This window comes from Oryzias melastigma, linkage group LG14 (assembly GCF_002922805.2).
Source record: "Oryzias melastigma strain HK-1 linkage group LG14, ASM292280v2, whole genome shotgun sequence".
In the NCBI taxonomy this organism is placed as follows: Eukaryota; Metazoa; Chordata; class Actinopteri; order Beloniformes; family Adrianichthyidae; genus Oryzias; species Oryzias melastigma.
Genome location: NC_050525.1, coordinates 17875283 through 17898649, shown reverse-complemented (window position 1 = coordinate 17898649; position 23367 = coordinate 17875283). Strand labels below are relative to the sequence as shown.

General features: G+C 37.8%; 2 protein-coding genes across 4 annotated transcripts; one reads left to right on the top strand and one right to left on the bottom strand.

The window, feature by feature from the left end:
* Nucleotides 1-8351: 8351 nt before the first annotated feature.
* LOC112142546 (von Willebrand factor A domain-containing protein 7-like) lies at nt 8352-16117 on the bottom strand. The gene is made up of 15 exons (XM_024265985.2): nt 15725-16117; nt 15351-15623; nt 14863-14956; nt 14651-14785; nt 14216-14402; nt 13934-14109; nt 13070-13182; nt 12869-12985; nt 12043-12255; nt 11800-11932; nt 11414-11560; nt 10871-10951; nt 10495-10781; nt 10123-10416; nt 8352-10030 (listed from the first exon to the last, which is right to left on the bottom strand). Exons 1-15 carry the CDS (start codon nt 15899-15901, stop codon nt 9542-9544), a joined length of 2916 nt encoding a protein of 971 aa, XP_024121753.2. The 5' UTR covers nt 15902-16117; the 3' UTR covers nt 8352-9541.
* A 4341-nt stretch (nt 16118-20458) lies between these two features.
* On the top strand, nt 20459-23296 carry LOC112143078 (protein ABHD15). 3 transcript variants are annotated; one of them, XM_036215254.1, is made up of 4 exons: nt 21263-21389; nt 21470-21595; nt 22213-22442; nt 22543-23296. In XM_036215254.1, exons 2-4 carry the CDS (start codon nt 21488-21490, stop codon nt 23201-23203), a joined length of 999 nt encoding a protein of 332 aa, XP_036071147.1. In that variant the 5' UTR covers nt 21263-21389; nt 21470-21487; the 3' UTR covers nt 23204-23296. The 3 variants fall into 3 exon arrangements, with proteins under 3 accessions (XP_024122604.1, XP_036071147.1, XP_024122605.1); XM_024266837.2 differs by having other exon boundaries at nt 21270-21389; nt 21482-21595; XM_024266836.2 differs by having other exon boundaries at nt 20459-21595.
* Nucleotides 23297-23367: the final 71 nt, after the last annotated feature.

Sequence of the window (23367 nt, the reverse complement as noted above, 5' to 3'; positions counted from 1 at the left end):
ATTCTCAAGTTTTCAAGTAAAAGCACAAATACCGTACATATCACTGCAAATTAACGAATGATCACTTAATTCATACACTTAAACAAATAATAGCAAATCTAAAGTGAACACTAAAGTCCCACCAGGACCATAAACAAAACGAAAATTATTCTTTCAACACATTTTTGTAAATCAGGATAGTTTTGTGATCAAAAATACTGCTTTCACTGGATTATACATTTTTTTTACCGTTTGGTTTGTTTCCAGTTAAAGGCCAAAGAACAAAGTATCCAGACGTCAAAATATTCTTTGCTATTATTTCCTCCAAAATATTGTTCCTGCAGTCGTCCCCATTGCAGCTGCGACAGGTTGCAGTGGTTTTATCTGTAGAGAAGCGCTAGATATTAGCTGTTATTTTTCACTCATAAATGTCAAGAAAATGGTCTAATCTGGGGTTTTACCTGCAATATTTCCAATGTTGGCGTTCTTTCTGATCATATTAACATTTGGAAATTTGTTTCCCAATTCTACCCAATTGCTGTGACTGTAGAAATCCTGCAGGTGTCAGAGTGGAGATGGACAAAAATGTTAGGATGAAGTTTTGTGCAACTGAAAATCAAGCAATTAAACTGGAATGTATGTGTTTTGCCCCCAAAAAACCCCACACCAAAGAGACAACATATTACTTATATTTTTTTTAAATCCTACTTTAGTCATTCTGTAGTTTATTTGACTTAATTGATTTTTCAATTTGAGAATGAAAGCTTTGTTGTCAAAACTTTGTAAGAGGGTGCATAGCTTTTGTCAATGAAAGAAGCATCATAATTAATTCAAATCTTCAATTTTTAACCATGGATAACCAGGATATTTGAACAAAATTGTAAGTATAATTTTTACTTGCTGGACTAATAATTATAACTTAGTTGATTAAACTAGCTTGTTACTTTTATTGCCACTTGGTCTTATAACTTTGGATCAACCAAAAGCACCAATTTGAGATTTGATAAATTAACTCAGAATTAATATGCCTCAAAAATGTTATTCAGACTTTCAGCGTGGGTCCAGATAAAAACACACAAAAAATCTTTATAAGAAATACCTGTAGCGTGTGGAGGATCCCTCCCAGAGTTGACCTTGCTGACAAAAGATTCTGCACCTTGTGGGCAGCCTTCAATGCTGATAAACCTTCTGTGATGATCCTCTGTCCGTCCGTTAAAAGCTCATCATCACAGTGGTAAGGAGGATCAAAGAGTCTACGTAAATCTACAGCCGCATTCATGCTTTGGATGAATAAGATGTTGGGAAGGAAAAGCTTGTATGACTTTGGAGCTTCACATGCATTAGCGATGGACTTGGCAGTGAAAGGTTGTGCCTGGAACACACATATTTATATTTCTGGTTTATATTTCATGTTGCAGACATCATCAGGACAAACAAAGTTGTGGATTTCATCACAGTTTTATAATCTTACAGGAAACGTGAAGTCCTTCCCTTCAGCCAGAGCCAGAGCTCTGCAGACCTGAGCTGTAACATTCAGGAGTGCTCTCTCAGTGATTGTTTGATGGTTAAAAGAGTCTCCAAAAAATGGGATTACACCAAAACCAAGAGCTCCACTCTGTAAATACAGAAGATACAACCATACCAAGCACAACATGATTGCATAACCTGTTGAAAAAAGGAAGAACAGAAGAAAATGTTAGCACCCTGTGACAAAAAAAATACATTTCTTCTTTCATTCCCACTTTAGAAAGAATTCCCAAAATGTTTTACTATTATTTACTTTTGTTGTACAACTCTAGTGCAGAGGGGCTCCTTGAACTTAAATGGATAATACACAATAGTTTGATTTAAGAACTTCTTTTTAGATCTGTTTGTTTGTTTGACCTCCTTCCTTAATTTTATTCTCAGCAATATATCAAACCTGTGTTTTGAAAAACTAACAGTGAAGCAACACTTTCCTGATGGCACACTTGAACGATTGGGGAAAAAACTTCGAAGGTTTTGCATTTTAAAGGGCCTGTACCATGCAAAATCAACTTTTTGAGCTTTTAAGTGAGTTAAACTGTTCATTCCTCACCAAAAGCGGTATTTTGTTCCATTCAGGCATTTCTGAGTAATCTTCTAAAAACCTGCACTCTGAGCACCAGCCCCTCCCATACCTATGAAAACCAGCGGGTTCTCACGAGCTGATGTCATAAGGTGAGAACAGCCCCTTTCAGGAAGAGTTTGCACTGCCGGCACCGCCCCAAGGCTAACATTAAAACCCAATTTGTCTGTGGAGCTATCTATGATAGCCAAAACACTTTATATGCTCAGTATGGTGTATCTTCTAATTGTGTTCGATCTCCAAGATGCCAGGTCTAACAGGAATTTGTTACTTGTGCTATATTATGGGGTCCAGATGACCCAAGCCTTACACTTTCGTGTTATCAATCCCATGACAAAGGTGGACAAGGCTGACAGGATTTCATGTCTGCCACATACACCAGAGAAACTCATAATTCATTGAAAAAAATATAAACACATTCTCTTGTGGGGTCCAGATGACCCCACTCCTAACCTCAACATACCTAAGATAGCACAAGGGTTAAATTTCGGGCTCCTTTAAGACACACACGATTGCAGACGCCGTATTTGTGTTGTGATCCATGGCAGCGATGCCAAGAAACGCTCTTTCGGTTTAGCGTTTAAACTTTCTGGTGAGGAATCTGCACGCCATGTTGGGATTAGTGCTGGGCAATATGATGCTACATATCGTGTGGCCGATAGAAAAGTGTCTATCGCGCCATTTCTCTTCCATCGTCTAAATCGTTTATAGCCTAATTTGATCAATTACTATGCCAAATATATCATTGAATATTCCGATTCTCTTCAGTGTGTACATAAAATTGCATATAAGTGAAAATAAAGACAAACAAAAAGAGATTCTTTTCAAAGTAAATCAGTTTTGTGGTTTTAGGACGTAAAGCTGCTTTACATTCTTTGATTCTCTATCACACGGGTTTTACGACAGGCTTTACATTCCTTAAGACGAGTGCTCGGTGATGGACGCGGAACAGCTTTAAAGTTGTTTCCCCGGAGTTGAAACCGACAGACACAGCAATGCAGGCAGCTAAAGAAAAAATTCTTTCAGCAAAAGATGGGTACGTCTGTGATTTGGTTGCATTTTGGATTCAAGACGTCCCACGATGAGCAGAAGACAGCAGTATGCAAACAAGCTAGGAGGCTTTTCCCACGCCGATGCTAACAACAACGTCTCACAACGTCTTTATAAATATATTGGAGTATAGCTAATCATTGTGTAGCAAAATACTGATTGTTCTTAAATACAGAATAATGTTGGATTTTAATTGATGAACTAAAACAAAGCTGAATGAGCGGCTGTAAGGTCACAGGAAGTAAACAAATCTTCAAAATAAAGTCTCAATGAAGCTTCCTGTTTTCAAAGTAAAACTAGCTAGAGCTTTTTTAATTGCTGAAAATATACTTTCTCGTTTTATATTGTGATATAAAATTATTTATATCGTGTTATAATTTTTTTTTCCATATTACCCAGTACTACTGAAAGCAGATACACAATACGCACGTCCATCTTTGCAAAAGTTTGGATGTTGTTTGTTTCCGTGGGTGAAACATAGATACACTCTGACGAGGCGGGGTCTAGAATGACATCATGAAATGGGCGGCACCCACAGGAAGGAAAGGCGGTGCCTCAGAGATCGAGGAGTCTTACTTTAGGTAGAAAAAGAGATCACAAAAATAACTAATATTTCATAAATAATCTATTCTTTTTGTGTGCCAAAGGTAATATATGATCATGTATATGGACATAGTTTACTCTTTAGACTTTAGAAAGCATGATATAGGCCTTTTAAAGTCGTTTTCATTGAGAAAATCTAGATTCCCTTGTGTTTGCAGCCGTCTTGTTCCTTTGGAGTATCGACTAGCTTCTGACATCAGGTTTCAAGAAAAAAGATTTTCAAGAATGTTTCGTTAAAACGAGCGTTAAATTTCCTTTAAATTTGTCGCCTGTATAATAGTAAATTCATTGTTTTTCAATGCTGAAAATAGTCAACATTTATTGTCAGTACTTGTCTTTTCATCAAGAAGTTAATAAAAATAACAGGATCACATGAAATATGAATGATGTTCATTTCTTATTTGTTGCAATATTTATAAAGGGAGAAGCAATAAATGTACACTGATATGTGACCTTTAATTATTACAATTTAGCTGGATGGAAATCCTTCATTTTGTTGTTGAACAAAGATAACAAACAGGTTGGGAGGGATTTAACAAATCTGGAATGTGGTTTCATAAACAGATCGCATAAAACGATTTGAAATGTAAATTAACAGGTCAAAGATGACATAATTTGTAAATTATGTATAACTAAAATAAAATACAGCAGCAACAGTAGTCTTTTACAGTTAACAATTGTGATAACTGTTCCTCCAGACTGCCAACAATCAAGGAAGAATTATTAAATATTCTCAGCAGACTGTGACGAATGCCCTTTAACATTACAACTATTAAACAACCTAAAGCTGTTCTGAACTACCACTGGCTAAACCCTGCAGCCCAACTCCCAGAGAGAAAGTATTTTGCGCAAAGAACCGTTTTTTGTAAAACACCTGCTAAATATGAATAAAGGTTATTTATCTTTATCACAAAAAGCCTTTAGTTTTCTTTTTTCTTTAAAAAAGTGGAGCATTCTATCTTTTTAAATAGCTCTTGATATAATCGGAAGAGTACGTGGACAGTTTGTGTTAAGTTTATTTAGGTTTGACGTGAACTGAAGAAGGTGTAAAAAGAGGAATTTCTATCTTTAGTGAGCTTCAGTTAGTTTATACTGAATTAATTTGAAAATATATTAAAAAAAAGGACAAAACCAGGATGTCACAAAAAAACATCAATCATTAATGCAAAACCAATCATTTAAAAATTAAGTTATATTACCATAAATCTAAATCAAATCATAAGGTATCTGAGATGTTAAACTCCTAATGTGAATGCATGCATGTTGGGAAACAATTATGAAAACTTTTGAGTAACAAAAATATATATAAGGATCACAATAAAAATGTTTTCAGATTGTCTGTGGACCTACCTGCTTCACTGCTGTCCTGGTGGTAATTCGTCTGGTTGGCTGACACCTGAATTTATAATTTATCCTTTTTTCTAAGGTGGAGTTTGAACCGCAGAATTCAATGACTGAAAAACCTCGCCCTCAGAGAACTGAAAGTAAACACTGTGAACCTTAATGGATAATCAACTAACTGACGAAAACAGATAATAAAAAACATAAACTTAGCAAGATGATCCCAAAGCGTTATTTTTCTTATTTAATCTGAACTAATCTTATAGCGACCCTTTATGGTCTTATCCTGTTACCTGGGATCACTCAGCTTTAGTTCAAAAGATGACGAATTGTTATGGAGCAAAGAAAGTGAAGTTTGGATGAAGTGGGTTCATATTCTTGTTTGTGAAGGGAGACTTTAGTCATCAGAAGTGCTTTGTTCTCATACATGATTTCATTAATCCAACTGTCTTTCAAGTGACACTTTTATGGCAGCACATAAAAAAAATATATTCCAATTGTTTTCTTTTATTGTATACTCTTCTCTGTATAACCATATTTTATCTCTGGGATTGACTTCTTAGGAACACCGTCATGCATTTATTTTTTCCTTCATCTCTTGATTTTTTTTCTCTGCTAACTGGAAGAATTGATTCACTGTCAGAACATGCCCTACGAGTTTTTATGTGTTTTTACTCATAGCAAAGCAATTTGTTGTCACAACAACACAACTTAAAGAAATGTTATATCTTAGAAGTATTTCTGTGAGATGTAATCAGTACATTCTTGAAGGACTCACATTTTTCTGCACTTGAGTTATTGATCTTTAAAACCACATTCTTAGATGTTCTTTGCTGATGAAATGCTGTATTTCAGGAAGGAGCCCTCCGGCAGACTGGCAACCTGCCGAGTGTATACTACCTTCGCCCTGCAGCAGCGGGGATAGGCCCCAGCAACCGTGTGACCCCAACAGGGATTCATAAACTTCACAACACATGGGCGGGCAAAGCGGGAATTGAACCCACAATATTCTGATTAGGAATTGACCGCCCTACCGCCTCACCACAGCCACCCCTAAAAATAAAGCCATTTGGTCTAAAAGTATAGTATATTTTCTACTGTTTAATTATAATGGTATTGTAATTTGCTATATATAACAATTTTCACTTTTGACAGCAGTAAATACAAGTTATTTTCAAAATACAAATCACCCTTTTATTAAGGAAGATCTTCCTGTTGCAGCAGATTTACTTGACTATTGGTGTTGAATCCATTTTTTAATCTTTATGTGTAATTTCAATAAGGTATTGCTATTCTAAAACTAAATCCCTTTTAAAAGATTCAACCTTTAACCACAATTTTGACATCTGAAAAGCCTGAACATGAATGATGAAACATAAATTACTGAAAGCAAATTCACTCAATCTACAAACCCAGTATTTCTTCATATTGTTAGCATTTTTCTTCAAAGCTAAAGAGCCACAATGAAGGGATGAAGGAACTGCATGTGGCTCTGGAGGCTCAGGTTGCAGATCCTCCTTTAGTCAATAGCGATTGTGTGTTAGCTAAAAAGAAACCATAAAAAAACTGTTACTGCAAGTATCCAACTCCAGGCCACTTTGAAAGGTGCACCTTCTTGTCTTTCTTCACGTGTTTTTGCTAGCAAACCTCAATAAATGTTCATTTTTGGTTGCTAAAGTTCAAACAGCTAACAAAACTCTTTATTTTTTAGAATTTCTTTTGTCATTACCATATAAAATATTGTTTTTGACAGCTAGATGTTTAGCTGCAATGTTAATGTTATTGCGATGAATCTTTCTGTCTCTGGTCATGACTTCCTGAAGATGCTGATGGGGGTTAAAGGCCAGACCATGCCAAAAGGATCATTTCTGGAAAGCAGGGTGGCGAAGAGCCAAACGCGTCTGGAATGCAGTTAGACAAGCATCCATAAATGCAAGGGTTGAAAGAATTCTGATGATTGGCTGATTAGAAGGCAGATAATTGAGCTATGAATTCAGAATGAAGGTGTAATTATCCATAGCATGCAGAATGAAGTACCAGCTTATAGAAAACAGATCTTCAAGGTTGTGCAGCTGATGTCAGCATGTTTCACGCGCTCGTTTTCGTGGGTATGGGAGGGGCTGCTGCAGACAGCGCAGGTTTTTAGAGGATTACTCTTAAATTCATGAGCGGATCAAAACACCACTTTGGGGTTTTTTATTCAGAAATGAACAGTAAAATGCATTTAAAATCTCAAAAAGTAGAATTTTGATGGAATGGCCCCTTTAAATTTAGTTGAAGGATCTTATTTTAAATGAACAAAGTAGTTCTTGGTAGAGCCTTGGACTCGACTCAGGATTTAAAAACTCTGGTCAACATTCTTGTCCTGTTTCCAGCTGATCAGAAATATATTTTTTTAAATCACCACCCTCTCGATGTGTCATTGTCAGGTACAAATGTTCACTGGATTAACCTAAAGAGGTGGAACCTGAGAAGTAGGATTATAGATGTTTAAACCTGTAAAACCCCTCACTACACACTTCATCCATATTCATCAATCATGATCATTTTCATACTTTTCTCTCTTGTTCAAATATAAAACTTCAAACCTTTATGGAAAAATACGTTCAGTATTATGGAATGAAAACAAAGATCTGATTGCGATTGGAGATTTATTTAACTCTAGTAAATTGAAGCAGTGTTCTGTGTAAATATAGCTTAAAAACACACAAATTAGATAAGATGATTATCCTTTTTCATCATTAAAATTTTTAAATATTATTTTTAGACATTTCTACTCTATAATAATGTTTTTCTGTATGGGTTTTAGAAATACACACAGTGAGGCCTGCAGTAAGTCTGCCTCACTGTGCCAAATTTCACTTGGCCACACTCATTTTGAAAGCTCAAAATATGTGGCTTAACAGCCACATTTAAAATGTTTACTGTGACACCTGGGAACTATTCCTGTTTTTACAATTAACCCTTAAAATATCCCCAAAAAACAACAAATACCCCTTAGAACACCAACTAAATGTTACCTTGGATTCAATTAAAATGTGTGCTGACATGTAGGAATGTGCATCTTGGCTGCACATACTACATGAGGCCAAGATGAAGTTCCACCAGTTTTACTGGTTGGTTGTATTTAAAAATACATGCGAATAACATCTGGCAAAATATCAACTGTTAGAAAAATTAAAGCGCGACATTTTCAATAGAACCTCAAATCGTGATGAAGAGGCTGAAGTGTTTGGATCCATGTGAAAACGGATATTTAATGTCAAAATAAACAAACAAGGAGCAGGCAGAACAGACAAGTCAAACCAGGCAAAAAACAAGGAGCGAGGTAGGCAGGAGTGAGGACAAGCAGGGGTCGAAACACAAAGAAACGGGCTTAGAAAACCGCTCAGACTGTCATCAATGCTTAACAAGACTTCACACTCAACAGAGGTTAGAGAGTGCTGGATGACTGATAAATGATTGGAGACAGCTGGTGAAGACTTGCAAAAGGAGGTGGTGCATGCTGGGAGATGTAGTGGAAACAGTCAATACTCTTGTGGTCGAAGGTGCCATTACTTACATTTTTAATTAATTTTTTTGAACAATCTAAGAGAAGAAAAAACAAATGCAGCAAATTTCTAAGATAAATATTGCATACATGTTCCATTACAATTGATGAGGTTTTCCTTTTTATTTACAAGAAATCTTGTTAAACAGCATTCAGGTGTCAGCTTATTCTGTCTAGACTTGTAAATCGTAAGTAACTTTAACAGTAGAGATATTGACATTTTGGATGACGTCACAGAGAATATACAATTAATAATATATACAATTGGTTTTTATGGGACGTTGTGATAATGCTGATGAGACAGGATTATGATACAAATGATCATAAATGGTTAAAACACATAAAAAAAATACTCAAAGTTAAAGTGATTTGAGTCAGTACAGAATTGAGATTTAATCTTCACTTTGACTTTTGGAATGTAATTTGATAACTGTGAAGCAAAGTCTTTTTATTTTGCAAAACACGCGCAACCACAGTAGATATACTTCATAGATTGTCTTAAGGTGTCAAGTAAAAGAAATTATTTCATATAAAATTATGTTTATCATTGAGACAAATATCTCATCAAAATAAAATACATTATTTTTTTTATTTACACTTTTACCAAACATTATGTCCTCAACTGCAAAACCTTTTGTGAGAAAAAGTAGCAACATATTCAAGGCTGATTTAAGAGCAACCTAAAACCTCAGAAAATTGTAAGAATCCCCAGTTTTGTAATTAAAAAGTAAATTTCCTTTGTGTCAAAGAAAAAAACAAGTAATCAAAATCATATATATATCCCTAAATGCATTGCACTAATGTCCATGGCAGACATACAATCCTGTCCACTTTTGTCCACATTTGTCATGGAAGGAATCACACATCAAAATATGGGTGGAGTCATCTGGACCCCAAAGAGAGTGGAAGGGTTAAAGCTCAACGTAAGCCGCCAAAATCAGGACGCTAAGGCAAAGAAGAGAGGGCTGAACGGCTCTGGATGATGACGTTGTTGAGGAACTTGGTTTGACCGTTGAACCGACAGTCGGACTGACAGTTGTTGGACTGACAGTTGTTGGACTGACAGTCGGACTGACAGTCGGACTGTCTGTTGGACTGATAGTTGGAGTAACAGAATAACTGCAGACATCCACATTACCAACTCGATCTACAACCACTATCTGCACGTTAGGCGAGCAGCAGGATGCGTTGTAGGATACCAGCGTCACACTCCCATTGGCTGTTGTCATATTGGAGTTTAACATGCCGTCGCCTTCTCTGAGACTGATGCGATCTATCCCAGTCCCATTTTCTCCATCGCTCACTTCCACAGAGAGCTCCCACATAGACTGGTTGCAGTTACCACTGCAGTTGGATTGGAGACTAACCAGCTGGCAAACTGGAGGAGAAAAATCTGTCACCTGAAAGTGGAAGAAAATGATCATAAAAGATGATAGTAAATAAAGTTTATATGTGTATATATAATGTATAGAAATAGTTTTCTGTCTCAAACCTTTGGAAGAACAGTGAGACGCAGCACACCATAGTTGGTGTCTGCACCTCCTGGAGCTTCAGCCTCTATGGTCAGTGTGACACCAGTACCAGACTGGGAGGTAGAGGGTGCTGTGATACTGGCTGTACCGTTGGCACTACCTCCACTTTCCAGGGTTAAACTGGTTGGGAAGGTTAAATCAAATCCTTGATCATTGGTAGCTTTGATTACAAAGTTTCCTCCATCACCAGTGGTCGTTACAGAAAAGGGAACGAGGAGTGGAGTTCCAGGCTCTAAGACACTCCCTGTATCAGACTGAAAACAAAACAAAATTAAGTCAAATGGACATTCTTAATTAGAGTTAAAATGGTTTTGATAGCAGCTTTTTCTTACCACAGTAACAGTTAGTGTAGAGGCTCTCAGGCTGGTTGTAGACTGTCTCTGGAATGCCACTGAGGATGCTCTAGAAGTTGTACTGTTGGTACTCTGTCCTTTCACTAATACCACAAACTCAACTGATGGGATCTTGTCAAACCAGACCAAGTATTGCCCTCCACCCTGCACCCTGCCCACTAGAAAGCCATCTATTTGTCCTGACCCTGAGGATTCAACCAAAGAGACTTCAGTCACTGTGGTGGAGTCAGCCTCAAGTAGAGTCACCTCCAGTATGGTGTTATTGCCTTTGAAGGAAACAAAATCTGGTCAAACAAAATGGCTGCTGAACTGGCTCAAACAAAACAAAAGGCAAAGAAGGAATCATTTATTTTACCAGGTGGACGATTGTCCAAAAGAGCAACTCCTCCTGAGGTGTCCATCATAAAGCTAAAGATGAAATCAATAGGACTTTGCCCTGTAAATAATACAAGTAACAGAAAGAAAGTAAAGCAACACTATGCATCACAGCTTTCTGTCAATAACCATGATGCAACACAGGGCTCTTTGCTTTACCTGTTTTTTTTTCAGTCTAATTGTTTGGTTTGATTAATTAGTTTGCATACATTTGAATTGCCATGTTGATGATACTAAACCATGCACTTCTATCAGAAAAAAGATCAAACTACAAGCATGTCTTAAAGATAAGGCGAGTCAGCACAATTTCTTATTCATATATCCAGATGAGAATAAATGTATTACTTGTAGAGCTGAATGGATGAGTGTATTAGGCTGTCTCACGTCCAGCTGTGAGAACTCTACGAACTGTACACACTTTAGTTAATTTTCATCATTTGGTTTCACCAGATATTTAAGAATAAAAACCTCTAAGCAGAAAATTAAGTGAGTGTTTGATTTTTGATTTCAGCTGGTGTCTCACCTACAACCTTCAGGGTATAGGGGTTTGTTGACATTATTCTCATTTCCCATAATCCAACTTGGGTCCTCAATCGTAGAGTCTGTAAGTTTCCCACCAACTCAGCTGTGATGATTGATGGTCCAGTGGAGCTGCTATTATGAAGCTCACCTAAAAAATCGAGTAGATCAGGGCTAATACAGTGAAGAAAACAATACGGAAACACATTTTTATTTGTATATTTTTGTACTTCTTCTAGATTTTTTTTTTTTTTTTTTTTTTGCCAGACTCGGGTCTCAGCTTTGCCATTAGACTGAACCATTTTTCTTAAATTATTTTAAGTATATCAAATCATTTCATCATTAAAATGAAAAATGAGACACACAATTCTTAATGACCAGAATAGTCACCTGAAGGATTGACTAGTGTGAAGTCAACTGAATCTCCAGTGATGTAAATGATCAGATTTGTTAATGTCTCATCAACACTGAAGGTGTAATTTTCCGGCCCCCCCAAATTCCTGCTTGTTTGCAGGAGAGTCACCTGCAATACAAAAAAAATAAAAAAATAAAAAAGGAAAGGATAACAGGACATTTACAAAATACTATAGAATTAACAGCTGCAAATAGTGAGAGCATACTGTTTGTTAATACCAGAGAGGAGCTTGTGGACTCTGTGATTATGCTGGTGGCCTGGAGCAGCTGATTTTTGGAAACTTGAATAACTTGTCCTCCTGAAGCCTGAGCCAGATCTCTGTACAGCTGAGAATCTGATCTCAACATCCTCTGGTTTCTTTGTTGCGGTTGACTTCTGTTAGCTTGTCTGCGACGGCGAGACCCTAGTACGTTGGTAATCATGAAGTTCACCTGAATCATAGAAAAGGAAATGATGAAGCTGAATACCGAAGTTGCCTTTTAATGAATTTTGTTGTTCTTACAAGTTACTTTTTTAGAATATTTACAAAGTAGAGCGTTAAAATCTAAGGTGACAAATGTATCTCAAAGAGTTTTAGATGAGGGGTCATGTGTGTATAAATATATCAAAGAGATGACACAGGAACTATAAGAACCAACTCTCATCTTTAATCTTCAATTCACAAATTGGTCATATGTGAATATGCGAGGAAAAGGTGAAAAAAAAAAGTTGTGGCCTTTTACGTGAAATTTTCACAGATGTTTCATGAATGAACATGGTAAAATCATGGAGAAAGTAAGAAGAAACCATGCAAAGAGCACATAACCCCACGTTTCATTGAATTTCTTTAGTTTGATATTGAGAACTGTTTATTGTTCGGCTTATCCAGTATTTTACTGATTCACACACATGTAGTAAGGTAGAGTTTTAATGCCGGATATCCTTACTGACATAACCACTTTTTTTTTTAAGCACAAAGAGACCCAGAAAGGCAGTAGGGTCAAGGGTCTTGCCTAAGGATCCATTTAAAAAAATAAAACCATGTTGTTGCATGGAAGTACTCACAACTGTCTTGCTCTGCTCTATGAGTGCAATCACTGTGTTCTTCAGATATTTATCTTTGGCTGGTGCATCAGTGAAGAGGAAGATCTCAGAATTAGGAGGAGAGCCAGTTAGAGCCAGCTGAAAAAAAGTCTAAATTATAACTTCTGGAGAATCAAAATGTTATCATCAAATGCTAAAGTAGTCATTAACGCAGCACAAAACCTGAAGTCCTGAAAGACTCATTCCTGGACCGTCTCCACCTCCTGATGGGGTTAATGAATTGATATAACCTTTGAAGACTTCTGCGTCTGTGGTTTTTATCAGAGGCCCAAAATCTTTGATCCACGTGAGAAAGAAAAAGACACATAATAGTTTTTGTTTTCTTTTTAGAAATATTGCTTTGCTTTTACTTTGTGAAAAAAGACAGTATGTTGGTTCTTTTAATAACTTTGGCTATGTCTGAAATTCTTCTCTACTCACTACTCAGTGCATTATACAGTATAGTGCGTTCACCATTTTGAGGGCTATATGAATCTACAATTCCAAGATCCAGCACCATAGAAATTTCCTACAAGTCTCAGAAAAGCCAATGAAAACCATATAACCAAAAGCATCCTCCCACCTGGGCTCACACATACTAATCTTTGGTACTTCCTGCACTACAACAGCCACTTCTTCTCTATTTTCTCTCATTTTTTTTCTTTCATTGGCTCTACAAATTACTCTTTCCTTCTTTCTATTACACTACTGACACCTGTCAATACATTAGGATCCTATCCTTAATCTCCCTAACATGCTGCATGTCCTTCCTCTGGGTTTCTGTCTTGCTAATCTGAATATGTAAACCTCTTCCTCTCTACTACCCAATTTACCTTACAAGGCATCATAATCCCCCTTGTTTGGCTTTTGAACCTCTACTTTGACCTCATCTTCCTGCACTCCTGTCTACTCTCCTCAGTGTTCTGTCCTGCTCCTTCTTAGCTAGCCTTTTATACACCCCTTCAAAGAAAAAGTCCAAGAAATTCAGACACAGAACTAAGGATTTATTATTGTACAGAATTTTAAATTTAAGTTCTGGGAACATACCTGGATCATTGAAAGGTACAAGAATGTAGAGTGAAGGTTCATCCTCTGTTCCAACCTTACTATCAATAATAGTAGAAGTGACGTTCTGTACTGCTGCAATGTCGTCACCCATACTTCCTGTTGTGTCCACCACAAAACAAAGAGCCTTACTTGATCCCTTTGAGATTCCCATCAACCTAAGGGATTAAAACATGTTTAAATGGATGTTGGAAATGCCTTAAGGCTGTGACATTCTGCTCTGGACAATTAGTATAATAGTGAGGTGCAAAATAGATTTAATACTGAAGGAATTCTCTGTCCCCAGAAGCTCCTCGAATGTCCTCCAGAAGCTGACTGGTTGCAGCTATGGCCAGATCTGCTGCTTCCATGTGAAGATATCCATGACTGGAGTCAACAGTGTCTTTGTTGATCCCACCTTTAGGCTCGATTGAACTTGTTGCATCAAAGAAACCTCCATGGCTGCACTTCCCTGATAATCAAACCAAAAGCAATTGTTAAAATTTTTAGCTTTTTAGATAAAAACGCAAGTATTGTACATATCACTGCAAATAAATCAATGAATACTCAATTCATAAATGCATACAATAAAATTGCCAAATTTAAGTTTATACTAATGTAGCTACTTCTTTCATCAAATCAACTGAAAGGACTAAAACCAACAGGAAAAACACCATTTAAACATTTTTGCTGCTTTCAGTAGATTTTTTTTTTCTTTACCTGTTGGTTTGGTCGCAGGAAAATCCTCTAAAGCAAAGTATCCAGATGTCAAAATATTCTTTGCTATTATTTCCTCCAAAATATTGTTGCTGCAGTCGTCCCCATTGCAGCTGCGACAGGTTGCAGTGGTTTTATCTGTAGAGAAGCACTAGATATTAGCCGTTATTTTTCACTCATAAATGTCAAGAAAATGGTCTAATCTGGGGTTTTACCTGCAATATTTCCAATGTTGGCGTTCTTTCTGATCATATTAACGTTTGGAAATTTGTTTCCCAATTCTACCCAGTTGCTGTGACTGTAGAAATCCTGCAGGTGTCAGAGTGGAGATGGACAAAAATGTTAGGATGAAGATTTCTGAAACTGAAAATCAAGCAGTTAAAATGAAATGTATGTGTTTTCTCCTATGTTTTTAAACTTGACGATCAGAAAACATATTACTTCTTTTTAAAATCCAATTTTCTGTAGTTTGTTCAACAAAGTTGAATTAGAAAATACAAGTTTTATTGACAAAATTTTGTAAAAAAAAAAATTTCAATGAGATAATCATCACAATCAATTTGAATTAGTTTTGTTGTATTTCTCATAATTCCCCCCAAAAAGAAGATTTTTTCTATATTAAGCTGCTTTTGTAAGAAGTTTAACTAGCTGAACTAATGTTCATCGCTTGATTAAACTGAATTATCACTTTATAAGAACATACCTGTAAGGTGTGGAGTATCTCTCCCAGGATTGACCTTGCTGCCACAAAATTTTGCTTCTTGTTGGCAGCCTTTACTACTGATAATCCATCTGTGATGAGACTCTGTCCTTCTCTTAAAAGCTCATCACTAAAGTGATAACGTGCATCAAAGAGTCGACGTACATCTACAGCCGCATTCATGTTTTGGATGAATACGATGTTAGCAAGGAAAACTTTGTATGACTTTGGAGCTTCACATGCATTAGCGATGGACTTGGCAGTGAAAGACTGTGCCTGGAACACACATATTTATATTTCTGGTTATAGTTCATGCTGAAGACATCATAAAAACAACCAAAAAGAAGTTTTTTGGTTTCACAGTTTTATAATCTTACAGGAAACGTGAAGTCCTTCCCCTCAGCCAGAGCCAGAGCTCTGCAGACCTGAGCTGTAACATTCAGGAGTGCTCTCTCAGTGATTGTTTGATGATTAAAATATTCTCCAGGAAAAGTTCCAAAACCAAGAGCTCCACTCTGTAAATAGAGGAGATACAACCATACCGACCACAACATGACTGCACAACCTGTTGAAAGGAGGAGTAGAAGAAAACATTACTACCTTGTAGTAAAATCTTTTCTATTATCCGCTTGTCTTGTACAGCTTAGTGAAGAGTTTTCTTGAAATGGTAAATTGCGTATACCTATATAGCACTTTACTACCTTCCTAGAAGCCCCGAATTGCTTTACAGTTACAGTCCCATCCATCCGTTCACATATTCACATACTATTGGTGGTGGCTGAACTCAAATGGATAATACACAAAAATATTTGGATTTACACTTGAAGTCAGAATTAATTTCTAGATCAATTTGTTTGGGAACCAGATTGATCTCTTGCTTTTATTCTTTCAAAGCAAATCACAGCAGTCTTTAGAAAACTGTGAAGTTAAGAAACATTTTCTTCCATAGCAATCACAAATAATTTCTTTTTTATGCCATATTTATAAAGGGAGGAAATTGCAGTATTTGACCTTTTTTACTCACTAAAGACCTTAAAAGTCCTCTAAGACGGAAATATTAAATATTTCATAAAAGCATTTAAATTGATTTGAAACTTTGAAAATGGAAATAGGAGTAATTTTTTAGAAAGATTTGTGCAATGACTATTATTTTTACATTTTTTTGTGTTGAATTAAAAGTTAGTTATAGGTTAACATTAAATAAACAAAATAAACTCCTGCAAAAATTCAGAAATCAGGTATGACTTTTAAATTGTTTGTCAATTTTCTAAAGATAAATATGCTTCAAAATGTCTTTTTTTGGCATTGAGGAATTCTCATCCTGTCTGCAATTTTCAATGGCAAACATTTATAACCTTGAGCCGTTGTTGGCTTCCGTCTCCTAATGCAGGCTCTGGGGTCAAGGTGCCAGTTCACAAGAAGAAACAAATTTGTGCAAAAAGCACGTTTTCGTAAAATTCCAGCAAAATAAATGGATTACAGTTGTTATCATGGAAAAGTACGTGGAGAGTTTGTGTTCACTTTATTTAGGTTTCACATGAATAAAATATATACTTTTTCTAATTTCTATTTTTAGTTAGCTTCAGAAAGTATATTTTTTCTTTCATACATTTAAAAGAAAAAAATATTTTTTAATTGCATGAAAAAAGAAAAAAATATATTTTTTCTCATTTCTATTAAGTATAAACTGAAACTGAATTTGAAAATAGGAAAAAGTCCAAAAAATATGAATTGGAAAAATTGCATTAAAGTAGCAGAAATTATTAATGTTAAAAAGAATAATTAAAAATAAAATTATAAGGTACCTATATAGTACACCTCTCATATGCATGCATATTGATAAATTATTATGAAAATAGATGGTTCAATAACAGGTGTAACAAGGAGTCAGAGGCATTTGGATCCATATGCAGCGTTTTATTAAAGAGTTGAGGGGCAGAAGCTGGTCAGGCAGGCGAAGGTCAGGCACGGCGTGGCTTTGTCAGAGGAGAGGCAGACGGAGGTCAGAGACAGGCGAAGGTCAGGCACGGCTTGGCTTTGTCAGAGGAGAGGCAGACGGAGGTCAGAGACAGGCGAAGGTCAGGCACGGCTTGGCTTTGTCAGAGGAGAGGCAGACGGAGGTCAGAGACAGGCGAAGGTCAGGCACGGCTTGGCTTTGTCAGAGGAGAGGCAGACGGAGGTCAGAGACAGGCGAAGGTCAGGCACGGCTTGGCTTTGTCAGAGGAGAGGCAGACGGAGGTCAGAGACAGGCGAAGGTCAGGCACGGCTTGGCTTTGTCAGAGGAGAGGCAGACGGAGGTCAGAGACAGGCGAAGGTCAGGCACGGCTTGGCTTTGTCAGAGGAGAGGCAGACGGAGGTCAGAGACAGGCGAAGGTCAGGCACGGCTTGGCTTTGTCAGAGGAGAGGCAGACGGAGGTCAGAGACAGGCGAAGGTCAGGCACGGCTTGGCTTTGTCAGAGGAGAGGCAGGCGGAGGTCAAGGGCAGGCAGGAGTCGAGGCAGGCGGCTGACAGGAGAGAGTGGAGTTCAGAATAAGTCGGCAACAGTAAAGGCAGGATTCAGAGATTCAAGATAGCAGGGAGGATAATACTTCGCAGTGAGTTTGGCTTGGTGCTCTGGTTTTAAGCTGTTGAGGTTGATTACAGATGAGAAGCAGCTGAGGAGCTTCTGGGAGGAGCTGCAGGGGCTGATGGGAAATGCAGTGAGAAGAGAACAGGAAGTTGCTAATACTCAGGAGACTGTGTGCGGAGGGAGCCAGAGGGGGAGACAGAGGGCAACCTTCTGACAACAGGAAAGTTTGCAAAATTTACAATAAAAATAAATTCAGGGTGTCTGTGGACCTACCTGATGCTTCACTGCTGTTCTGGTGGTGATGTTTCTTCTGGGCTGACACCTGAATTTATATTTTTTTATTTTTTCTAAGGTGGAGCCCTCATCAGAATTCAAGGACTCTAAAACCTCGCCCTCAGAGAACTGAAAGTAAAAGCTGAACATGGAGAGATCCATCAGTGAACGTGTGAAATCTAATTGATAAATATCTGAGCTGTAATAGTAAAGTGGAGCTTTAAATGATGACGTCAGACTTAGTTTTTTTATGTTCTTTATTCTGAACTCTCACCTATTAAATGTTAATAATTTTAGTTAAATTGACGGCACAAGTTGTTGTGGGTTAGAAAATAAAAAAAATGTAAAAACTGATTTTGTGATGTTGGTTACTGTGCACTAAAAGTTTTTCTTGTCTTTATCATTTTAATATCTCTGAGCTTTGGAACAAACTGTCATTCATTTATTATTTTTCATCATTTATCTCTATGTGTTGTTTTACCAAATTCTCTTTGTGCTGACCGGATGTCTGATGTTTACTATCAAAACATGTCTTACAAGTTTTCCTGTGTTTGCACTCACAGCATTGGAGCTTGTTGTTGCAACAAGACAATATTAACAAAGCCGTATTGTATTCTAGAAGTGACATTGCATAACAGTAAATTCTTGAAGCACAGAGATTTTCTGCCCTTGAGTTGTTGTTCTTTTAAAATCACTTTCACTTTGAGGATGTTTGCTGATGTATTATTCCAGGAAGGGGCCTTGACACAAACTGGCCACCTGCCCGGAGTGTATCCCACCTTCATCCTTACAGTAGATGGGATAGGCTCCAGCAACCCCCTCACCCAAATAGGGATTCGGTTGAAATTGGATGGATGGATATTAAAGGAAGGGGCATCAAGGTCAAAGAAGCTTCAGTTGATGTCTTAGAACAAGGAGTGTAACTCAAGTCATTTGATAAAAGTTTATGTGAAAAGGAATAACCAGAAGTCAACACGATTTGAGATGTTATAGAGGACACAAATCAACAAGAGTTAAAATAATATTTTTTTTTACTTTAGTTTGGGAGTCCACAATTTTTAAAGACTCACACAAATGAAAACTGTTTTTATGTGTGTTTTTAACTTTTTTGGGGGCATTTTTTTATGGTGGAAATGTTAAAATCGCATTTCTGAGCATTTGTTATATAAATTTTGGTAAATTAGGAGCAGATAAAAATAAAATTGAAAAGGATGAAGTTGAACGAGCCATTTGGTCTGGTTTCTTATTAACAGAAACCCAACAGGAGCCATAAAATCCCACTTTTACGTTTAGAAAAACATACTCTATCTATGTTTTTGAGGAAATCAATCCATTCTTTTCCCAAAATATAGCTTTTAAATAATTTAGAGTGATTGTATTGTGATTGGGAATCAGGATTTTCCATATATAACAGTTTTCACTTTTGACAGCACCAGATACAAGTTCCTTTCAAAATAAAATTCACCCTGTTGTTAAAGAAAATCTTCTTCTGCTGCAGATTTGCTAAAGTTAAAGTCAATCATGACAAATTTCCATTTGTTTTGCCTTCATTCTTTTATTTAACTTTAGAATATGAACAACATTGGTGTAAACTTTTTTTTTCTACATGTGTAAATGCATGAAGATAATGTTATTCTAATGTTGAACCTCTTTTAAATAAATTTAATCATTTACCATCATCTTGCTCCGTTGTCTAACATGTCTAATCGTAAATGACAAAACTCAAATGAAAACAGATTCACTCAAGCCCAATATTTATTCAAATTGTTAGAATTTTTGAAAACATAATTTTTGAAATATATTATTTAAAATCAATAAATGTTACTTTATTGCTCACTTAGTTTTTTTTTTTCCTTGGAGGGATTCAAGCTGCTGAATCTTTCATCCTGTCTTCTCTGTTGAAGCCATTAATAAGCACCTCAGTCTTTCTTTCTTTTCTGTGAGTAAATTATTGTTTTTGACAATTAGATGTTTAGCTGCAACAATAGTACTTGTGACATGAGTATTTCTGACTTTTGAAGGGAGTTAAAGGCCCTAAAGATCGCTCCTGGTGGAGAACAGGGTGAAGAAGAGCCAAACCCGTCTGGAATGCAGTTAGACAAACATCCACAGATTGGTTCAGAATGAAGGCATAATGATGAGAGAAATAAAAAAAATGAAGTAACAACACTTCCTGAAGGGAAAATAAATCTTCTTGATTAGGTGGCAGGTGGAGTACCACTTAGTACCACATGTGTACCAGTCGCTCACCTGTTTTGTTGTGCTGAGCCCAGGAAATAAAGTCTAGACAGTTCTGTCCTTGAGTAGCTAAACAAAATCAAATGGTGTAAAACGTGACTGCAGGGATTAACTGAGATGAAATAAAAACCTGCATTACAGGAACAGATTTATGACTGTTTGTTTACTTTCTCTGACCTCTTTGTAAATGATTAATGAAAGGAGGAGCAAATCCTTCTCTTGTTTTTACCTTTTCGTTAGTCATTCAGAAGTTTTTTCCTATATTATATTTTCTTTTTTTTTGGCTAATATTTGTGTTACTGTTAATATATTTCAGGAGGAACTTTGACATTACCACAACCACACCAAGAAGGGGGAAACATGGACTTGTAACTTTACTTTTAGTTGTTGAGATTTTTCAAATTTTGTGTTACAATGGCATCCTTTGGATGGGATTGTTTGTTCTGTTTTTTCCCTCTTCTGCTGCTGTTCCTGTGGGTTGTGGCTCTCCGATGGCCCAGGGTGCATTGCTGGTGGAGGCAGGCTGTCAGAGCTGCAAGCTGGAGTTTGTGGGTCATTGTTTGCCTGATCCTTGATCTGCCACTTCACAGGAATACAACAACATGCACTAAGGAGGCAAAATCCCCAGACACGGCAGATATTTTATCAGGATTAGGTGGAAAGCCAGATGGAGCCAGGTTTATCTGCAAGGCTACGGCTCTAGCCCAACATGTGCAGCAGCACTGCAGCTCTCTGAACACGTCCAACCTCGCCTCCTGGCCCAGAGGAGACCCCCACCTCCAGACTGTGTCCGGCCAGCTGTGTGGACGATATGGAGACCCTGTTCAATTCACGAGAGAGAACTTGCTACTGAAGGATGGAGGGATGGTGGCGCTGGACTGGGCTGTGGGGACGAGACACGATGATGGAGGAGTGAGGAAACGATGGGAGCCAAGGAGAGAGCATCAGCTGGGGAGGAAAGGTCTGTGCTGCTTCACCCAAACCCCTCCTGTCCTTCTCCTCATCCCTCAATCCTGGGGTGGAATGACACCTCATTTAAAGTTGCTTTCCCAGGAGGCCATGCGGCAGGGCTTTTATGTGGTGGTGTTTCACCATCGTGGCACCGCGGGGTCCCCGCTGTGTTCAGCACGACTGACAGAGTTTGGAGACCCGTCGGATCTTGAAGAGGTAAACGACGATTTGTAGTAGCCGGAAGCTCATTTTAGTCAATTTAAACTCTTTGTTTTTGCAGTCTTGAGCTACTTTTTTCAACTTTGGTGTCCCACAAGGCTCTCTACTGGGCCCCTATATAGATTAGTTGTATAGTGACTTTTATGTTCAATTAAATATAGTCGACAGCTTCACTTCTATCCCATTAAATGATATATCTAACGTTACATTATTTTTAGGGCTGTGAAAGTTGATGCACATTTAATAAAACATAATTAATTTGTTAATATTTATTAACAAATAATTTGTAATTAATATTTATTTTGAAAAATCAATGGCGATTAATTGCAATTCATTTTTTCCAGACTTGCAATCAATTAATTTTTTTTTTTTAATTCGATTCTTGGCCTTAATTATTTTATTTAACTTTTATTGTTTCAATTCACCTTTTTCCAGAATTTATTTAGTTTTTAACTCGATTCAGCTATAAATACTGTTGTTACCTGAACATTTTATTTTATGTATATTTTTGCATTATGTCAAAAGGTCAAATTAATCTCACAAAATTTTTTCCTCGACTCTATTTCTTTTCGAGTCCCCTCTTCCAGACATGATTGATCATTCTCCTCTTTCAGGCCGTGGCTTACGTCCACAGCCGTCGGCCGTCCTCCGCGCTGTTTGCGGTGAGCGAGGGTTCAGGCTCCGGCGTCCTCCTCTCCTATTTAGGAGAGTGTGGATCCAGCTCCCACCTGACTGCAGCTGCAGCCATCTCACCTGTGCTGCTGGGCCAGCTGTGGTTTGAAACCCCCATGCCTACCATTTATCGATGGGGGGCGCTTTTTCACCGGAAACAGCAGCTCAGCAGGTGAGAAAAGCTGTTGGAAGACAACAATTCACTGTAAATTATGGTGGAAATGTTTTTTTTATATGATTTTTTTAAATTATCTGAATGGTTTTGGATTCAGATATGAAAACTCCCTCCGAGGAATCCTGGATGTGGATCGGGCTCTCACCTCTTCATCCCTCAAAGAGTTTGAAGAATCTCTTTTCTGCGCCTCAGCTCAGCATCAGCAGCAACAATCCCCTCTGAAGGGTCTGGCCCCCTCGTTGGCATGGACACTGGGGGAAAGAGCTCACCCGGCGAAGGACTGGGAGGGCTACTGGGGGAGGAATGAACCTCTAAGGGATGCGGATGAGGTGGCGGTCCCCGTCCTCTGCGTCTGCAGCAGGGACGACCCCATCCTCCCGCCGGCCTCCACCCTTCCCCTTTCCCTCTTCCTGAGCAATCCTTACTTCCTCCTGGTGTTGACAGACAGAGGAGGGCACTGTGGGTTCACACAAGCAGATGAAGGGAGGGAGGAGGAGGAGGAAAAAAGATGGAGCCACATCCTAGCTCTGGAATACTTCAGAGTGGTGGCTGATTTCCTGAAATATGAAGAGAACGAGGAAACGTGCTGGAGGAGGCCGCTTGAAGGAGGCCAGAGCGCACAGAGGAGGACAGAGACGCCGGCGGTCCCTCGTCGAAGGAGAACCAACGTGATGAGGAGAACCAAAGCCCAGTCGACAGAGCACAGCGACGATGCAGAAAGAGGAACCTTCACCTGGAAGAGGAGCTACACCCGCTAAAGGATTTTCAGTTGTTACCGTTGCGCTGAATAAAATTCAGAAATTAACTGTTGGCTTAAAAAAACTTATAATAAATGTAACATGGTTTTACCAAAAAAAAAAAAAAAATCTTTAAAATACTGTATTTTTTTAGTTGTTAACACAATCAACATCATTCCAGTAGA

What these genes read in the sequence shown, in the direction of transcription:
- LOC112142546 (XM_024265985.2), bottom strand. Translation starts at nt 15,901, where the DNA reads ATGTTGTGGTCGGTATGGTTGTATCTCCTCTATTTACAGAGTGGAGCT. An exon ending in AGATACTCCACACCTTACAG is followed by an intron (nt 14,957 to 15,350) that starts GTATGTTCTTAT and finishes TGACACCTGCAG; the next exon opens with GATTTCTACAGTCACAGCAA. An exon ending in TGTACCTTTCAATGATCCAG is followed by an intron (nt 13,183 to 13,933) that starts GTATGTTCCCAG and finishes CGTGGATCAAAG; the next exon opens with ATTTTGGGCCTCTGATAAAA.
- LOC112143078 (XM_024266836.2), top strand. Translation starts at nt 20,843, where the DNA reads ATGGCATCCTTTGGATGGGATTGTTTGTTCTGTTTTTTCCCTCTTCTG. An exon ending in ACCCGTCGGATCTTGAAGAG is followed by an intron (nt 21,596 to 22,212) that starts GTAAACGACGAT and finishes CTCCTCTTTCAG; the next exon opens with GCCGTGGCTTACGTCCACAG. An exon ending in CGGAAACAGCAGCTCAGCAG is followed by an intron (nt 22,443 to 22,542) that starts GTGAGAAAAGCT and finishes TTTTGGATTCAG; the next exon opens with ATATGAAAACTCCCTCCGAG.